The sequence below is a fragment of the Pristis pectinata genome, chromosome 4 (assembly GCF_009764475.1).
Source record: "Pristis pectinata isolate sPriPec2 chromosome 4, sPriPec2.1.pri, whole genome shotgun sequence".
Lineage (NCBI taxonomy): Eukaryota > Metazoa > Chordata > Chondrichthyes > Rhinopristiformes > Pristidae > Pristis > Pristis pectinata.
The window spans coordinates 5,785,510-5,804,344 of NC_067408.1; the positions used below are offsets into that span (position 1 = coordinate 5,785,510).

General features: G+C 43.1%; 1 protein-coding gene across 1 annotated transcript; it reads left to right on the forward strand.

Annotated features, from left to right (window-relative positions):
* The first annotated feature begins 128 nt into the window (after positions 1 to 128).
* On the forward strand, positions 129 to 12,298 carry LOC127569143 (uncharacterized). The gene is made up of 2 exons (XM_052013519.1): positions 129 to 2,486; positions 8,395 to 12,298. Exons 1-2 carry the CDS (start codon positions 129 to 131, stop codon positions 10,879 to 10,881), a joined length of 4,845 nt encoding a protein of 1,614 aa, XP_051869479.1. The 3' UTR covers positions 10,882 to 12,298.
* The last annotated feature ends 6,537 nt before the right edge of the window (positions 12,299 to 18,835 follow it).

An 18,835-nucleotide genomic window follows, 5' to 3' on the forward strand; every position in this document is an offset into this window, starting at 1 on the left:
ATGAAGGTATAATCTGCTCAGATTCGGCACTTGGAAAATATATCTCCATACATATTTGGTGGCAAGAACAGTTTTTCGGATTAACCGAGGAGACGCCTGGATTGAAAAAAATAATTTAATGCGGAACAATGGCGTACCAGCCTAGGTTTGCTGTCAGTGTGATTGCATTCATGTTTCTGGTGTGTGCATTAGCTCTAACCTCCGGGCAGGTTCGTTATTCTATCCCCGAGGAAATGGAGCGAGATGCATTTGTGGGGAATATCGCTCAAGATCTGGGATTGAACGTACAGCAATTGTCAGCTCGCAAATTTCGACTGAGCTCTGACGGAGGACGGTACATGAAGGTTGGTTTAAATAATGGGCTTTTGACTATTCGTGAAAGAATCGACCGGGAACGTATCTGTGGACAGGCAGATATGTGTACTATACCTTTCGAAATAATTCTGGAAAATCCTTTGGAGGTGTATCGCGGGGAAGTGGAGATTCTTGATGTAAATGACAATTCCCCCACTTTCCAGGACGGCAACATCATCTTACAGATATCCGAAGCAATAGCACCTGGGGCACTTTTCCCTCTCAAGGGGGCGCAAGATACGGACATTGGTGTAAATACGGTTGGTGCTTACACAATCAGTTCCAGTGAATATTTTATCCTAAAAACACAGAAAAGCGAGGACGGTATATTAATTGCCGAGTTGCTGTTAGAGAAATCTTTGGACCGAGAGCTGCAATCATCATTTCAGCTAGTGCTCACGGCGACTGATGGTGGGGTCCCTCAGAGATCCGGCACAGCTCAGATTCTGATTACCGTACTGGACAACAATGATAACCCACCAGTTTTCGATGAACACATTTACAGGAGCAGTTTAAATGAAAACGCACCCTTGGGAACATTAGTGATGAAAGTAAAAGCAAATGATTTGGACGAAGGATTGAATGCTGAGATTACATATTCTTTCAGTGATCTTGCCTCACCAAGAGTGCGTGAATTGTTCAGTTTGGACCCGCACACTGGGGAGATACGGATTAAAGGAGCGCTAGATTTTGAAGAAGTAAACAGTTATTCACTCAATGTTCAAGCTGCGGACCACGGGTCCCCTGCAATTACAGGACACACCAAAGTGTTGGTCAGGGTAATTGATGTAAATGACAACGCGCCCGAGATAAAAGTGACGTCAGCTTCAAGCCAAGTCCCAGAAAATGCTCCGCCGGGAACTTTGATAACATTAGTCAATGTTATCGATCATGATTCTGGTGAAAACGGGGAAGTTCACTGTGAGATACCGAAGAACGTCCCATTTAGACTTCAGTCGTCGTCGCAAAATTATTATAAATTGATCACCAGTGATTCATTGGACCGCGAGTCCGTTCCTGTGCATAAAATATCATTTGCAGCTTGGGACATGGGGTCACCATCACTTTCGAGTAATAAAACAATTCTAGTTGTAATCTTAGATGTAAACGATAACGCCCCCCAGTTTGCTAAACCATCCTACAACATATATGTGATGGAGAACAACGCTCCGGGCATTTCAATTTTCACAGTAAGTGCAACGGATCCTGACCTCGACCAGAATGCCCATGTTTTTTACTCCTTTCTGGAGAATCTTAACCAAGACTTCCCAGTGTTGAATTACCTCAGCATTAACTCAATGAACGGCACCATTTATGCGCTGCACTCTTTTGACTATGAGGAACTCAAAACTTTCCAAATCTATGTTCAAGCCCGTGACGCTGGAGTGCCCCCACTGAGCAGCAGCGCTACAGTGAATGTGATCATCCTGGATCAAAATGACAACGCACCGGTAATTGTTTCACATTCAGCACAGGGTGGATCCGCAGCGGTGGAGTTCGTGCCCCAGGCAGCGAGTAAAGGATTCTTAGTCACCAAGATTACGGCAACCGATGCAGATTCTGGCCAGAACGCACGGCTCTTTTATCAGATGCTGAAATCTACTGATCCCAGTTTGTTCAATGTTGGGCAGAACTCCGGTGAAATCAGAACAGCCAGAACTATTCTGGAGACAGACACCAGCACACATTCCCTCGTTGTCTTGGTGAAGGACAATGGGCAACAAAGCCTCTCCAGTACGATTACAATCCATGTTTCTGTTTTGGGGAACGCCACAGAAAGTCGTAACTTTGCAGCGCATCCTGGAAATATCTCTGACCAAAATGTTTATTTAATAGTCATTTTGGGCTGCACATCCCTTCTCTTTCTGGTGATCATCATTTTGTTAATTAGCATCAAGTGTAATCAGGACAGAAACGCTAACCAGGGGGATACTTCTAACTGTTGTTACACACCTGGAGATTCTCAGGACACTTTTAATCGAAGAATGGCGATGGAGGAAACTTTACGCTATCCTGGGACTGGCCGGCTGGTCCGTGTGCCGGATGCGCACCATTACTCGGTCTGTCTGTCTCCAGAATCAGCGAAGAGTGATTTTCTCTTTTTGAAGCCATGCACCGTTCCCACGTCTCAGGCTCAATGCTAAAGTCAAAACCAAAATAGCCAAGTTATTGGCGGTCTTTATCATATCTGAGAATGTGGCGTATTTTCCGTGAGATATTTAAGGAAATAACGCATTTGTATATCTTTCTCTTAGTTTTCGTGGGGACAAGGGACTCGCTTGTGCAAATCGTGAAAAAATCAATGTTACAGCAACTGGGATTCAAGCACCTGAAACTGGCATTTGTTTACTCTGAAAGGAATTCCAAGACTAGTTACTAATGACCTTCATGTTTCAGTTGTTGTTAGGTTAATCGTAAAGAGTGCCTTGGCGCATGGATCTATTTGTAGAACCTGAAATATTATAATTTGAAAAATGCTTCTGGAAGACACCTCAACGCATTAGTATGCATTCGATATGAATTGGCCAGAATTCCTACTTGGCCTAATTGAGCCTGGAACCTGATCCTGCATACATATGCAGCGGAAAATATTTAGCATAAAACAAACTGAAATGGCCGTATACAGTTCCATTTTTAAACATAATATAACAAATTCTGTGACGTCTGTAGCATCATCATTCTATTTTGTTACATTAAAATCCATGGAGCAATCACGTAATACAAAGGTTATGTAAAATATTCGGCACGTAAAAAAGGCCCTTAGTTCTTTGATTATATGCCACAAGAGTGTGAACAATACTAAATGCAAATCAAAACAGCAATGCAGATGGTGGACATCGAAAGTAAAATCAGAAAACACTGGAAATACTCGTTAGGTCGGACCCGTCTATGGGAAGAGAAACTTAGTTAGCTCAGTTCCCACAAATGCGGCCTGATCTCCTGAGTATGTCCAACGTTTTCTGTTTTCATACCGTGTATAATCAAAGACAATGACACTGCTCCGAAAGGACTGCTTTTGACTTGTCACTGAGGTTTTTAGCTTATTGTCCTTGTGGCCTGAATAAAACCTTTGGATTGCACTAACGCTAAATAGTTTGTAAACTCTTGAAGGCCCGTAGAAGCTATAGGGCTCGTATATTGGAAAATAAGTTTGAAAAAAAGGTCAAAATTATATTTGAACGCCTGAGGTTTAGTGCAGAAAAATTAGGGACTCTCACCCTACTTTGCAAGGTGAGAGTTTGCGCCCTTTTAGATGAACTATATCAACATCATGCACTCTGGAACAAAACGGCCAGTCTGAAACCTCAGGTTATTGTTATTTATGGGCCATGATTGACTAAAGAATCTCAGCGCCTTAGTTGTACCTTCTTTTTGGCAGTTTCCGACATATTCAATTGATTTTCACTTAATGATAATATCAACAAACCTGCATTAAGGTTGGATGTTATTGTCTTTTGAGTGACAAGGGCGTGAAAACTTATGAAGGGGTTAATAAAATGTGGGAATTATGAAAAGCTGAAGATGCTGAAAATCTAAAATAAAAAAAGAAAACGCCTGGAACCACTTCGTAGATCAGGCAGCACATCTGGGGAAAAAAAGAAAAGAAAAACATGGTTAACGTTTCAGAACTGAGAAGCGGTCTGGGACTGAAACTTCAATTCTGTGTCTCTTTCACCTGCATGGCCTGTTGAGATTTCCATCATTTTCTGTTCTTTTTAAAATTATAATTCATACTGTAAATTGTGTGCTGGTTTGGACAATATATTTTTTAATGCAGGTTGAGCGAGCTAGGATTTTTGTCCTTGGAGAGAAGGAGGATGAGAGGTGACTTGATAGAGGTGTACAAGATGATAAGAGGCCTAGACCGAGTGGACAGCCAGAGAATTTTTCCCAGGGCGGAAATGTTGAACAGGAGATGACATAATTTTAAGGTGATTGGAGGAAAGTGGGGGGGGGGGGCATATCAGAGGTATGTTTTTACACAGAGAATGGTGGGTGTGCGGAACGCGCTACCAGGCAGAGGGAAGTACATTAGGGACATTTAAGAGACTCTTAGATAGGCACATGGATGATACAAAAATGGAGGGCCTGCACAGTTCTTTCTTCTAAATGTGGAAGCTGGGGTCTTGAAAGAATATATCTTAATTACAAGAAATGTAATGCTCATAATAAATAAATACTGCAATATGGATATTGCACATTGCAAAATTCAGTATCTTTTTTTGTGATGTGAATCAACCAAAATTAGATAAGATGAAATAAGGTTTCTTTATTAGTCACATGTACATAGAAATACACAGTGAAACGCATCTTTTGCGCAGAATGTTCTGGGAGCAGCCCGCAAGTGTCGCCACGCTCCCGGCGCCAACATAGCACGCCCAAAACTTCCCAACATGTACGTCTTTGGAATGTGGGAGGAAACTGGAGCACACGGAGGAAACCCACGCAGACACGGGGAGAATGTACAAACTCCTTACAGACAGTGGTCGGAATTGAACCCAGGTCTCTGGCGCTGTAATATCGTTACGCTAACCGCTACACTACCGTGCCTGCCGAGAGGGTTATAAGTTTGAATTTATGTGCAATGATCGTAAGTTTCTTATCAGAGAGGATTATTGCCGAACAACAGGTATGAAACACAGTCTGTGGGTGAATGGAAACTGAGATCTCGATGTGAACGACTTTCAGTTCTTCTCCAGCTTTAAAATGACGACATGCGAAATGCGTCCAAGGAAAGAAGATATAAAATGGGTCAGAACGCATATAGCTGGCCACGTACAGAGCTAGCGGACGAGGGTCGGGCAGGATTGCGTTATTGTCGAGTTCTTCGACGCCTGAAGTTTCAAGCTATGCGATACGGGTTTCTAACTTATCGCGTCGGACCTGATTTTAGTATTGTAACAAAGTCGATACTAATAGGCTGCATATCGAGAAATGCTGGAGCAGTTATTTTGTAAGTTTTAATGGAAGCAAGTTGCATCGTTCCCTTTGCACGCGCAAGCCTGATGCAATCACGACGTAATTCGATCGTTGGTCAGGCCATTCCAGCGCAGCGCCAAGGTCGTCAACGCGCACTGAACATCACGTCCCTCTCCCTCCATCTGTACATGTATTTGTTTGTGTGTGTGTGTGTGTGTGTGAGAGAGAGAGAGAGAGAGAGAGAGAGAGAGGTTGTGGGGGGAGACACTGGGGATTTAGTCAGAGAGTGCAAAGTAATTGACGGGCCTTTTTTGACTAACTAACCCTTGGGTCAACCGATTGATCAGCTATCCAAGGAGTGAATCTAAGTGCCATGGGTTACTGCCCGTGACAGCAGACAATCTGAGATATCCATTTAAATTTAGAAAACACTTTCTGGTGTGCTTAACTGTTGTTTTTCTTCTGCATAATGTTACAGACTATTCCAGAGACCCCGTACCTCTCCAGGGCCTCATTGGAGTGACGGTCTCGAGCCAGCAGTAGTCCACCTGTGCCAATTCACGTCGACAGGAGACGCAAGGGCGGGAGGAAATGCTCTGACATAGAGATCTAAGAAGAGCTCAGCTCCACTGTTGGGAATGCAGGAGGCCTCTCGGAAGATGAGTAAACAGGCGTGCGCTTTCCTTCTGATGAAACAGCCGACGCCAGCTACGCTGAGTTCAAATTACACCAGGTGAGCTTGAGAATTCAGATTCATTTACGGAATTCGTTTATAGGATGAGACAGCACGAAAATAGGGCCTTCGGCTAACCCTGACCACACATTTTACTCTGATCCTGCAGTAATCCCATTTTATTTCCCCCAAGTTCGTATCAGATCACAGCAGATTCTACCACTCCTCGCAGTGGCCAATAGAGCTACCAACCAGCACCTCTCTGGGATGTGAGAGGTAACCACACGTTCAGAGGGAGAATATGCAATATCAGAAAGAAATATCAGCAGTCCAGACTGGACTTGGCTCTCTGGAGCTGTGAGGTAACAGCTCTAACAGCTGCGCCACTGCACTCTCCTTAAATAATCTGGAATTTGATAATAACAAGAAGTACTATTACGAACTACCTTGAAAACTAGCGGACTGTCGTAAAAAAATCCGCGGCTCGTAAATATCACTTAGGGGAGCAAAATTACCACTTTAGCCTATACTTGAATCCTAACCCACTCTGGTGATTTGATCACCGGGACGTTGCTGTATTTTACAATACCAAATATTATGCCCACCCGAACAAGAAAAGCGGAACATCTTGTAAGCCCTTACCCAAGTGACGACAGCGCAGCCAGTGCAGCACTTCATTCACACTGAAGTAGAAAATCTAAATGTCCTTATTTGTTCTGTACCCTGCTTTGAACTTTGAACATCCGAGAACCTGCCTCAGCCCTAAATATGTCACCCGCTGAACCAGAACACTTCACGTTGAAGACTCAAGGTATGCTGATCAGTACTGAGCAGAACATTGTATTAAAGCTTGATTTAGTCCGGGGCTGCACCTCGTCCCATTTTAGCTTATGAAGGGAGCTGGGTTGTCGTGGGAAAGATCTTAGCTGACACATTGTTTCGTTTCGTCCATAGATCTCAAGGAGCGGTTCGTGGTACTGACTCGCAATTCCATGGACTCGAGTTCGACCCTGACCTCTGAAGCTGCCTGTGACGAGGTTGCACATTCTCTCTGTTGGAGCTTTGTCCAGGCACTGTTGTTTCCGTTCTCGTGCCAAAGATGTTCTGGTATGCATATTGGCTATTTAAATTAAGCCAAAATGCAGGAAAATGGCAAAGAAAAACGCATCCGGGGTACCAATGGGCACGTCCGAGACTGAGAATATGCTTCAGGTGCTCACGCAATTAAGAAACTGGGTAAATGGGACTAATGGAATTGACCAGGTCCACCTACTACCAACCCCTACCCCTGAGCCTGCATGGCTTCGTTTCCTGTGTCGTTATAAGATTCTGAAACAGCATGCCAAATCACTCAGTTCAAGACATTAGATACGGGCAATAACCGGTGGCCTGCTAAATGCAACTCGGTACTGAAGTTGAATTAAAATTTCCGGAAATGGATACATTTATCAATTGAGCATTATTCACGTTTAATTCGCCAACTCATGGGCAGGGATGCTAATGTGTCCTTCTTTGCTGTTTCCAGACAAGTTTAAAAAAATGTTTTTTTCAACATTACAGCTGTGACGCAACTGAAAAGACCCCCCACGCGACAGTGGCCGTAGCGAGGGGGTGGGAGAGGAGGCTTGTCAAATTTTCTTGGATGTACAGCTTCGCTTCCTAGTTTCCATAAAATTGCCAGCAACCGCGGTGGATGAAACTTTATATGTTAAATACTCATGTATTCAGGATAGCTTTCAGTTCCCATTAATTTATATGCGCTGGCTTTTTGTCTGGTTTGACTTCTGTTCTCTGTTTCTGTATTCTTGACCTAACCCAACAATCAACATTCTTATTTTGCTTTGTGTTGTAACAGGCATTCGCAACTTACCTTTAGCTGTAGAATAGAAAGTGACGAAAGATTACTCACACTTCACTTACATTCATTAAGCATATTCAGTGTTGGATACATGTTCATCAGTGAAACTTAGGTGTACGTTTTCCCTGTTGTCAACCAGCGAACACGTTTTCTTAATAATGTCCTCACTGTGGTTAACCGACAACGGCACGGATGTAGTCCCAAGAAGACAGTCTGCCTTATTACTGTCAGAGGAAGAAGTATTTTGCATTGTAGATAAATTGATGGGGAGGGTCTTCATTTTAGGTATAATTGGCCTCTAAATTGAATTCCCTAAATAGAATTAGAAAAGAAATTGTATATGTTTTATCGTTGTTCAATATTAAATATTTGCAATGACCGTCTGGCTTTAAGAATTGTCGATGCAATTATTGAATGGGACTGGTTGTGTCGCTGTGTACCAATAAGAATCTGAAACGCGGCAATGGATCCATTGCCCCTCCCACATCCCAGAAAATAAAGATCAGCACTGATGTAATTCGTCGGCAGTTCGTGTTTGTGGAGTCAAACTGGGAGGATAGATGTCGGCGTGTGTGTTTTGAGAGTGTAGATATATTTCTGCGATGATTTCGTGTTGACACCAGTTCTCCGGTTTAATCGAACAGAGGCCTTGGTTTGGAAAATATTTCAGCGCGGAACAATGGCGAGTTCGGCGATTAACAGCGCCATTGCTTTCGAGACCTGTACTATCCTCATTCTGGTATGTACAATGGATTTGGTTGCTGGGCAAATTCGGTATTCAATACGCGAGGAATTGGAACAAGGATCTTTTGTCGGGAATATAGCTCAGGACTTAGGTTTGAACATAGCGCAATTATCCGCTCGTAAATTTCGGCTAACGTCAGACGACGGTGGACAGTATATGATGGTGAATTTGGATCATGGGATTTTGTCTGTTCGTGAACGAATCGACCGGGAATATATATGTGGGCAAGCAACTGTGTGTACTCTGCCTTTCAAAATAATAATGGAAAATCCTTTGGTGGTTTATCGTGGGGAAGTGGAGATTATTGACGTAAATGACAATTCCCCGATGTTCGCCGACAGCACCGTTGCCTTACAGATAGCCGAAACCATTGCACCAGGGGTAAGCTTCCCTCTCGAGAGTGCGGAAGATCCGGATGTTGGAATAAACACAGTCGCCGACTACACAATTAGTTCCAACGAGTTCTTTAGCCTAAAAACGCAGAAAACCGAGGGCGATTTTGTAATTACAGAGTTGCTGCTAGAGAAACCTTTGGACAGAGAGCTACAGTCATCCTTTCGACTGGTCCTGACGGCGTCTGATGCAGGGACTCCTCAGCGATCCGGCACAGCTGAGATTCTGGTTACGGTGGTGGACATCAATGATAATCCACCTGTATTCGACCACAATCTCTACAAGAGCAGCTTAAGCGAAAATGTACCCCGAAGTACCTCGGTGTTAAAAATAAAAGCAAATGATTTGGACGAAGGTTTGAATGCTGAGCTAACATATTCTTTTAGCAAACTAACTTTACCAAAAGTACGTGATTTGTTCAGTTTGAACCCCCAAACGGGGGAGATTCGGGTTGAAGGAGAGCTAGATTTTGAAGAAGCAAACAGTTATTCTCTGCATGTTCAAGCCGTAGACCACGGTTCACCTGCAATTGTAGGACGCTCCAAAGTGTTGATCACTGTAAATGATATAAATGACAATGCACCTGAGATAAAAGTGTCATCAGCTATGAGCAACATTGAAGAAAATGCTCCGCCGGGAACTTTAATAACTTTGATCCATGTTATCGATCGAGATTCTGGAGAAAACAGTGAAGTGCAGTGCGAGATTCCAAAGGAAATCCCCTTTAGGCTTCAGACGTCGTCGAAGAATCATTATGAGTTGATTACCAGTGAACCATTGGACCGTGAAGCTGTGCCTGAGTATATAATACCTTTTGTCGCCTGGGACTTGGGGTCACCCTCGCTGTCAAGCAATGCAACCATTCATATTGTACTTTCAGATGTGAATGATAACGCACCACAGTTTGCTGAACCCTCCTACAACATATATGTGATGGAAAACAACGCACCGGGTGCTTCTATATTTGCAGTAACTACTTCCGATCCTGACCAGGACCAGAATTCCTATGTTTCTTACTCCTTTCTGGAGAATATTGTCCGAAACTTCCCTGTGTCCAATTACCTCAGCATTAATTCTATGAACGGCACAATTTACGCGCTGCAATCCTTTGACTACGAGAAATTCAAAAACTTTCAGATCCACGTTCAAGCCCGTGACGCTGGAGTGCCCCCGCTGAGCAGCAGCGCTACAGTGAATGTGATCATCCTGGATCAAAATGACAACGCTCCGGTAATTGTTTCACCTTCAGCACAGAGTGGATCAGCATCAGTGGACAACCTGCCCCAGTCAGCGGGTCAAGGGTACTTGGTCACCAAGATAATGGCAACTGATGCAGATTCTGGTCAGAACGCGCGACTCTCTTATCAACTGCAGAGATCTACTGATCCCAGTTTATTCAGTGTTGGTCGCAGTTCAGGTGAAGTTCGAACAGCCCGCGATATGTTGGAGTCTGATTCCTCCACGCAAACTCTCGTCATCTTGGTGAAAGACAATGGGCAGCCGAGCCTCTCCAGCACGGTTACTATTCTCATTACAGTTCCGGAGAACAGCACTCAAAGAATTCCTGGAAGTAGCAACTTTGCCGCAAATCCTGGGTACTTCACTGATCCAAATCTGTATTTAATCGTAATCTTCGGTTGCACTTCTGTTCTATTTCTTATGATCATCATTCTGCTGATTGGCATCAAATGCAAGCAGGTCAGAAATATTAACCAGGAATATAATTCTCCGAGTTGTTGTTACAAACGTAGGTTGTCTCAAAATACGTTTACTCGACGACATGGGTTGGAGGAAACTTTACGCTATCCCGGGACTGCCCGTATGGTCCGCGTGCCAGAAGCACAGCATTACTCGGTCTGTCTGTCTCCAGAATCCATGAAGAGAGATTTTCTCTTTTTGAAACCATGCGCCGTCCCCACGTCTCAAGCTCAATACTAAGTTACAGTAATCTGGTTACAGCAACCATGAGCAAATTATTGGCTGTCATATTATGTATTCAGCCAATATGGATCCTTCTCAGTGAAATATTAGAACCATAGAACAATACAGCGCAATACAGGCCCTTCGGCCCACCATGTTGTGCCGCCCTTCAAACCACACCTATGACTATCTAACCCCTTCCTCCCACATATCCCTCTAACTTAAATTCCTCCATATGATTATTTAACAATCTCTTGAACTTGTCCAATGTACCTGCCTCCACCACCAACCCAGGCAGCCCATTCCATGCACCAACCACTCTCTGGGTGAAAAACCTCCCACTGACATCACTCTTGAACTTCCCACCCAACACCTTAAAGCCATATCCTCTTGTTTTGAGCATTGGTGCTCTGGGAAAGAGGTGCTGGCTGTCCACTCTATATTCTCTGTCCTTCTCAATATCTTGTATACCTCTATCATGTCTCCACTCATCCTCCTCTCCAATGAGAACAGCCGTAGCTCCTTTAATCTCTCCCCATAATCCATACTCTCCAATCCAGGCAGCATCCTGGTAAATCTCCTCTGCACCCTTTCCAATGCCAAATTTACTTACTGAAGTAAATATTCCCTTCGTGTTATTTTAAGGCGGCTCAATTATTGCAATGGTTAAAAAATAAAAGCCCCAGTGACTGGATTACAGGTGTGTGAATCTGATAGTTGTTCAATCTGAAGGGAATTCTCCGAGCAGTTACTGAATGACTTTCAAAAATCGATTTTTGTTATTTTAATTGCGCAAAGGGTCTTGGCATAAGCATCTAGTTATAGGTTGAAGTATTAATATCTGAACACAAATGCAATTTAAAACAAATTGTCATCGCATTAAAAGGCATTCTCTATGTAGTGTTGAGGATTAATATTTGGCATAATTGAACCCAGACCTGGTTTCGGCTTCAAAATTGTTCAGCAAAACTTGCACGTGGCTGGATAATTGGTATAAGGATGACGATAGCGCTGTAATGGTCATTCTATTGCATTATATGAAGAATTTAATCATGCAGTCATTGTCAAGTGTACACAAAACATATATAATCCAAAGAGAAGGCGACCTGGTGTTGTAGATCCATGTGTTTGATTATACTCCACAAGCCTCGCTCTATCACTCTTGACCCACTCCTATGCATTAGCGTTATGCATAAATGCTCACAATGTATCTAGATTTTCATTAAACGTAAACAGATTATTAATATGTGTTCAAGATCGAAGGCCGACTGAGGCAATGAGAGTCCGACATTGACATAAAAGAAACCTCTGAGATGTATTTGCTTTCTTTAGGTTTGTTGCCAGGGAATCTTTGGGAATTCCCATCTGCTTTACAACGTGAGTTTTTTTGCCCTTTAAATTTGACATATAACACTCATGCTGGCTGAAAAATAGAACGGAGAAAATGAACAACTGGTTTATTGCAATTAATTGGCCTGGATCACAAACGAGTCTCTGCGTTTGTTCCTACCCAGTTTTGGAATGTTTTTTGGACGTTCATTTGGTTATCATTTAATGAAGTTGTTACATTTGGAATTTGTTATATTTGATGTGTTATCTTCGATTGAGCATCGATGCCTGGAGTCATCAATGGTAGTTTGTGGGCACGCTTTGGACAGATTATTTTAATACTGAAAAGTGGAATCTAAGTTTGGAAGGAAATGAATTAATTGCACGGAAGATGAACGCCGACATACAGAAAAATACTTTTAGTAGGCATCATACTTTCTAGAATTTCATGTATGTTAAATGGAGGATAATTTGAAGTAAACAATGTTCAACCACCGAACATAGAAAATGTCAACACAGGAACGGGCTCTTCGGCCCACTATGTTGTGCACAACTAACTAAACTAGTAATTCAACGCCCAACTAGACTAATCCCTTCTACCTACATAATCTCCATATCTCTCCATTCTCTGCACATTCATGTGCCTATCTAAGAGCCCCTTAATCGCCTTCATCATATTTGCCTTCAATATCACCCCTGGCAGCGCATTCCAACCACCTACCACTGTGTAGAAAAAAAAACTTGCCCCGCACAACTCCTTTGAATTTACCCCTCTCATCTTAAATGTATGCCTCTAGTATAAGATATTTCGACCCTGGGAGAACGAAACCGCCTCTCTACACTATCTTTGCCTCTCATATGTCAGATTTCCCCTCAGCCTCCGCCGCTCCGGAGAAAACAACCTAAGTTTGTCCAACCACTCCCTGTACCACATAAACTCTAATCCAAGCAGCATCCTGGTAAACCTCTTCTGCATCCTCTCCAAAGGCTCCGCATCCTTACTATAATGGGGCAACCAGAATTGAATGCAACACTCCAAATGTAGCCTAACCAGAGTTTTATACAACTGCAACATATCTTCCTGATTCGAACTTAACGCCTCGACTAATAAAGGCAAGCTTGCCATATGCCGCCTTTATCATCCTATCAACTACTGCAGCCACCCCCAGGGAGCTATGGACTCGGACCCCTAGATCACTTTGTACATCAGCACTGTTAAGGGTCCTGCCATTAACTGTGTACTCTCCCTTTAGATTTGACCTCCCGAACTGCAACACTTCACACTTTGCCTGATTAAACTCCATGTGCCATTTCTACGCACTTATCTGCAAAGGATCAATATCCTGATGTATAATTTTGCAATTTTCTGCACGATTCACAACCAATCTTTTTATCGTCTGCCAATTTATTAACCCATCCATCCACGTTTTCATATATATAATATCTCAAACAGCAGAGGTCCCAGTACGGATCCCTGCGGAACACCACCAGTCACGGATCTCCAGTCGGTGTACGTCCCATCGACAACTACCCTCTCTTTTCTATGGGCAAGCCAATTCTGAATCCAAACAGGGAAATCACCGCGGATCCCATGCATCTTAATTTTCTGGATGAGCCTACCATGAGGGACCTCGTCAAACCTTAATGAAGTCAATGTAGACAACATGTACAGTTCTATTAGTGCTGGATAGAAAATAACACGGAGAGAAGGATAATACGCATTATTCTATCTTCAGTGGCCTGAACTTTCTTATCATTGAAGACTTGTGCCGACCAACCAGCACAGATGTGAAACAGGTATGTTTCATTTGGTGGGTGAGTGGAGTCTCAAATATCATTGTGGTCCTACTTCTGCTTCCGGCTGCAATTACTGAATATTCAAATCGTTGAAGGAAATGTTTCGTTCTCATGATAAAGGGATAACTTCTAATTCCTCCTTAGAATTCATTCACATTAATTTAATTCTCTGCTGTTGTCGGTGTCATTGCAATTACCAGTGAACTAGGATACGACCAGTTTAACCTGGCTTCAGTCATCATTACAACCCGTGTCCAAAGAGCTGAATTCGACGGCGGGGGAGAGAATGAATGCACTTGATACTCAGAAATATTTGATCAATTGCGGAATCAATTAGCCTTTGGGAAACTGTGATTTGGGGACAAAATCAGCATTCTTGTTTTTCATTCCATCCTGCATAGTTCGCCCGCTTGCCCACTGTGACGAGGGCGAGTACGAAATAAGTTATTCATTGCAGCAATTTCGGTAGACTTTTATGGGAGTAAGTAATCTGTAATTGTCTGTACACAACATTCGAAACTGGGATTGCACTGTCAACAGCAGAGGGCGAGATAGTCCAAGGAAAGGATAGATTAAACTACACATAGCTAGCCAGGCACATAGCTAGCGGAGGAACTGTATTGCAGTAATGCCAGCCCACTTGATGTCTTCAATACCAGACATTTAACGTAATGCGATAATGTTTTTCTACTTTTCGGATCGTACCTAGTGATATTTCCGAGAAACTGAAATTTAATATGCCGGACATCAAGAAACGCCAGACTCAACTATTTTGTAATTGAAGCAACTCGCGTTATTCGCTTTCTACGCACAATCCTGATGGAATACTAACGGAGTTTGTTCGATTCCAGCGCAGAGCCGAGATCATCCACACGCAAGGAACCCCTCTCTCTCCATATCTATCCCAATCTCTCTCTATCTGTGAGTATTAGAGAGCGCGAGCGAGAGCGCGCATGTGTAAATATGGGGGATGTAGTTGGCGTGTGGGAACAGAAATATAGGCCGAATTAAACTAGCACAATGAAAATTGCGCGTAACTGCATAAATGCAAGTTTTAAAAAAATATAACCATCTATTTCTTCCTCCAGTAGTTCCGCTTTAGGCGAACGACAACTAAAAAAATACTTTTAGTCATCCCTATTTAATAATTAATAAGCCCCCTTATAGCTTCTCAGAGCGTTTCCCTTTTTTAAAATTTATCCTGATTTTTTTTCACCGCTCCTGAACTTGTGGCTTCGGCAATTCTCCATACCATTCATCGGCTAGCCTTATCTTATCCGATTCGGCATTATTTACGGATAAGGCGACACAGAAAATGAGGTTGGACCCTTTTTTTCCTGTAAGAAGCTTTTGATCCAAACCAAGTGTTTACAAGCACACCTACCAGCAGGGAATTTTGCGAAAGTGCCCTGGGTGCAGTAATCTTAATCCAGATAACCTATCCCAGGATTGAATGTAAGTACTGTACTGTTCCTGACGATATCTATTTGAATTTGAAAACATTTTCTGGTGTTTTTAATCGTTGCTTCTCTTCTGTGTAATGTTGCAGACTAATCCAGAGACCACGTCTATTTCCAGGGACTGAATGAAGCGAAGTTTCCAGCCGAGTAGCAGTTAAGGTGTGCCAATTCACGTCGGCAACATCAGATCCCAACAGTGGAGGCAAGGGCAGAAGAAACGTCTGGCATTGGAAGTTGAGGAGAACTCAGCGCCACTGCTGGCACTCACGCGGCCGCTCGGAAGATGCGTCAGTGGGTATTCCATCCGTTTGCTTATCTTGTGATGAAGAAAACAAACGATGCAACAGTGTAACAAACCAGTGAATGCAGGAGAAATGTTTAGATTTGACACCTGGAGGAGGTCAGCTCAAAAATTTCGATTTCACTCTGAGGACAAGTGCGGTGACACTCGGCAAATTTGGAAAACTCAGCAAAGGATTAAACTGGAACAGCCCGGTGGGCCAAATCTTCATCGAGTCTTATTGTTTGTAGCTACAGATGAAGACTATTTTGAGGTAAATCAGGCTGAATCGAAGATTCTTCATTTATTTATAATACAACAAATTTCCTAGAGCACCCTCTTATTTTAGAAAGTTGATTTCACCCATCCGCTCCCGAAACATCGGATAGAGAAGCTCGTTTTTGACTATTTACTTTTTAAAGTGTAGATTTGAGATGGCGGTATCAAAACTTCAATTTTACTTTCCCCAGAAATTTGTGCGTTTTGACAATTAGGAACTCTGAAGCATCCGGTTAGATGAGAAGATAATTGAAGCGGGTTCTGGTTCCTTCCGTCTGACACCGAGCAGCAGCTGATCTCAAGTGTTGAACATGGAAGTAATTCTGGAGAATTCTGCAAAATTCTGTCCTGCAGCCTTCCGTCATCTCGACTATAAATGCTACCTTAGTCTCTGCAGTGCAGACATATCCTCGTATATTTGTAGTGAAGATTACAAAAAGATTATCGAAAATATGTAACCTTATCAGATATATTGGACGTGAGTGGGTTTTGGCTCAATAGATGGTACGCCTCCGACTGTCAGCAGGTGCTTGCGTCTTCAAACCCCAACACAGAGACAAGAACAAATATTCAAAGTCCGATATTCTTGTGTTCTGTCCGAGAAGTGTTGCTATGACTGAGATGTTGTCACTCAATGGAGGAATTAAAAGGATGTTCCAGTCTGGTCATTCAGGCAAAATATGTGACGATGCAGCGATTACGTTGTTCATTAAGAGGTTTCGATTTACAATCCAGCAATGGTGAGTTCACATTCCATCAGGACAGCTGTACAATTTAAATTCATTTGCAGAGCCCTACAGCACGGAAATATTTGCCCTTCCGCCTACCGTATCATCTCCGGCCATCAAGCACCCATTCCACAATAATTCTATTTTATTCTCCCCACTTTCTCATGAAGTTCCTCCAGATTCTACCACTCGCCTACAGTGGCCAATTAAGCTACCAATGCACACGTCTTCATGAGGTGGGAGGAAAGCGATGTCGCCCAGTATGTGACAGAGAGAACATGAAAACTCCACACTGACAGCACACACCACGTTAGGATTGAACTGGTGTCTGTGGAGCCGCGAGGAACCAGCTGTACCAGCTGCACCACTGTGTCGCCCTTTAATAATCTGGAACTTGGGAAAAAACAAGTGGTCTTTACGATGACCACCGGAAATACTACCGGTAAATTACACTTGACTCTTAGATATCAGCCAAGGGAGGAAAATTGTCATCTGTTCTGGTCTATATATGACTTCAGACATTGTGGTAATTTAATCACTGCGTCGTCACCATATGTTATACTCCCCTGAACCACCAGACGGGAAAACATTTTGACACCTCGGCCAATTGAACATGTCTCAGACAGTGCAGTATTTCGTAATTCTACAGATGTTCTTTTTTTGTTCTGGACCCGTACTGAGGTTTCAACACGCAAGTATCTGCCTCAGACTTAAATTTGCTTCCATTGAGCCACTGTACCTCACGCTGAACACTTAGGGCAGTTATTAACTTGCAGTAGCCTTTTCATTTCTATTGATCAGAGCATTGTGTTGTGGCTTGAGCAGTCCGCGGTTGCACCTCCAGGCACTTTAGCTTGTGGCGGGAGTTTGATTTTGGTGGGGAGGATCAGGGCAGGTCTTTCGACCAGGGTAAGCTATTGGCTGCCTCTGATCAATTTCGCCTTTAGACCGCAAGGTGGCGCAGCAGTAAGTGCCCTTGCCTCACGGCTCCAGAGACGGTTTTTGATCAGGACCTCTGGTGCTGTCTGTGCGGAGTTTGCAGCTTCACACCCCCATCAGATTTCCCACAGTTGTTGGTGTTTCTTTTCTCTTTCCAAAGATATTATGGTATGTTTCTTGGTTGCCATAAAAGATGTAAATGCAAGGTTAATGATGAATGTTACGAACCAGCAACAAAAGAAACACTCCGAGTCATGTATAAGTGTTTAAAACTACTTCATTAATAACTACTTATGATAAGAAGAAAAATAAAAGTAAAAATGTTGGAATGTTAGGAGAAAAAAAGAGTTAAATCTTAAGCATTAACCCCAAAAACTAAACTCGTAGTGTGTGTGTGTGTGGCAAATTCCCGAACTCCAAGTCCAGGAATGGTTATTAAACTTCAGTTCAGCAAGCCATAAGGTGAAACGTGAGCAAAGGCTTCTTCAAAACCACCGTTGACTGAAGACAAAACGTAGATGTAGAGAGAAAATAGAGAGTAATTACGAAATCCAAATGTTCCACTTTGGAACCCAAACCACATCTCAGTGTTTACACGGCAGTGACCACTCCACCGCATCTTCCTCACCCCGAAAGGCTCTCGAATCGTGGCCGTCCACACAAATACCTGTTTCCTTCTACAGGTCAACAACGAAGTGAACTCCACTGCTTTTTTCCGAAGTATCTGCCACCCCGAAAAGCATCCGAGACGTGGCCGGCCACACAAATACCTGTTTCCCTCTACAGGTTAACGACAAAGTGGAATCCACCGGATTACTCCAAAAATCCATACGTGGATTATAGTGACAGGCACAGTTATTGCTTCTCATCCATCCATAGAGACTAGCAAGCTGGTGTCTCTCTCTCTCTCTATCCTTCAGACTGACCCCGACTGATTGCTTCAAAAACGTCATTACGTCCTTTATCTTCTGTTGTCGTAACCACGCCAACACACACACACACACGCACACATAACTATGCTCTACCTTAAAGGGACATCCACTAATAGTAACTCAGTTCGTAACATGAAGAAAAGGCACAAATGGGGCGATGGTGGGCAAGTGTGAGCGAAAATAAGTTGCAACTTTAAAATGAATTAAGGGAAGGCGGAATGTGACAAA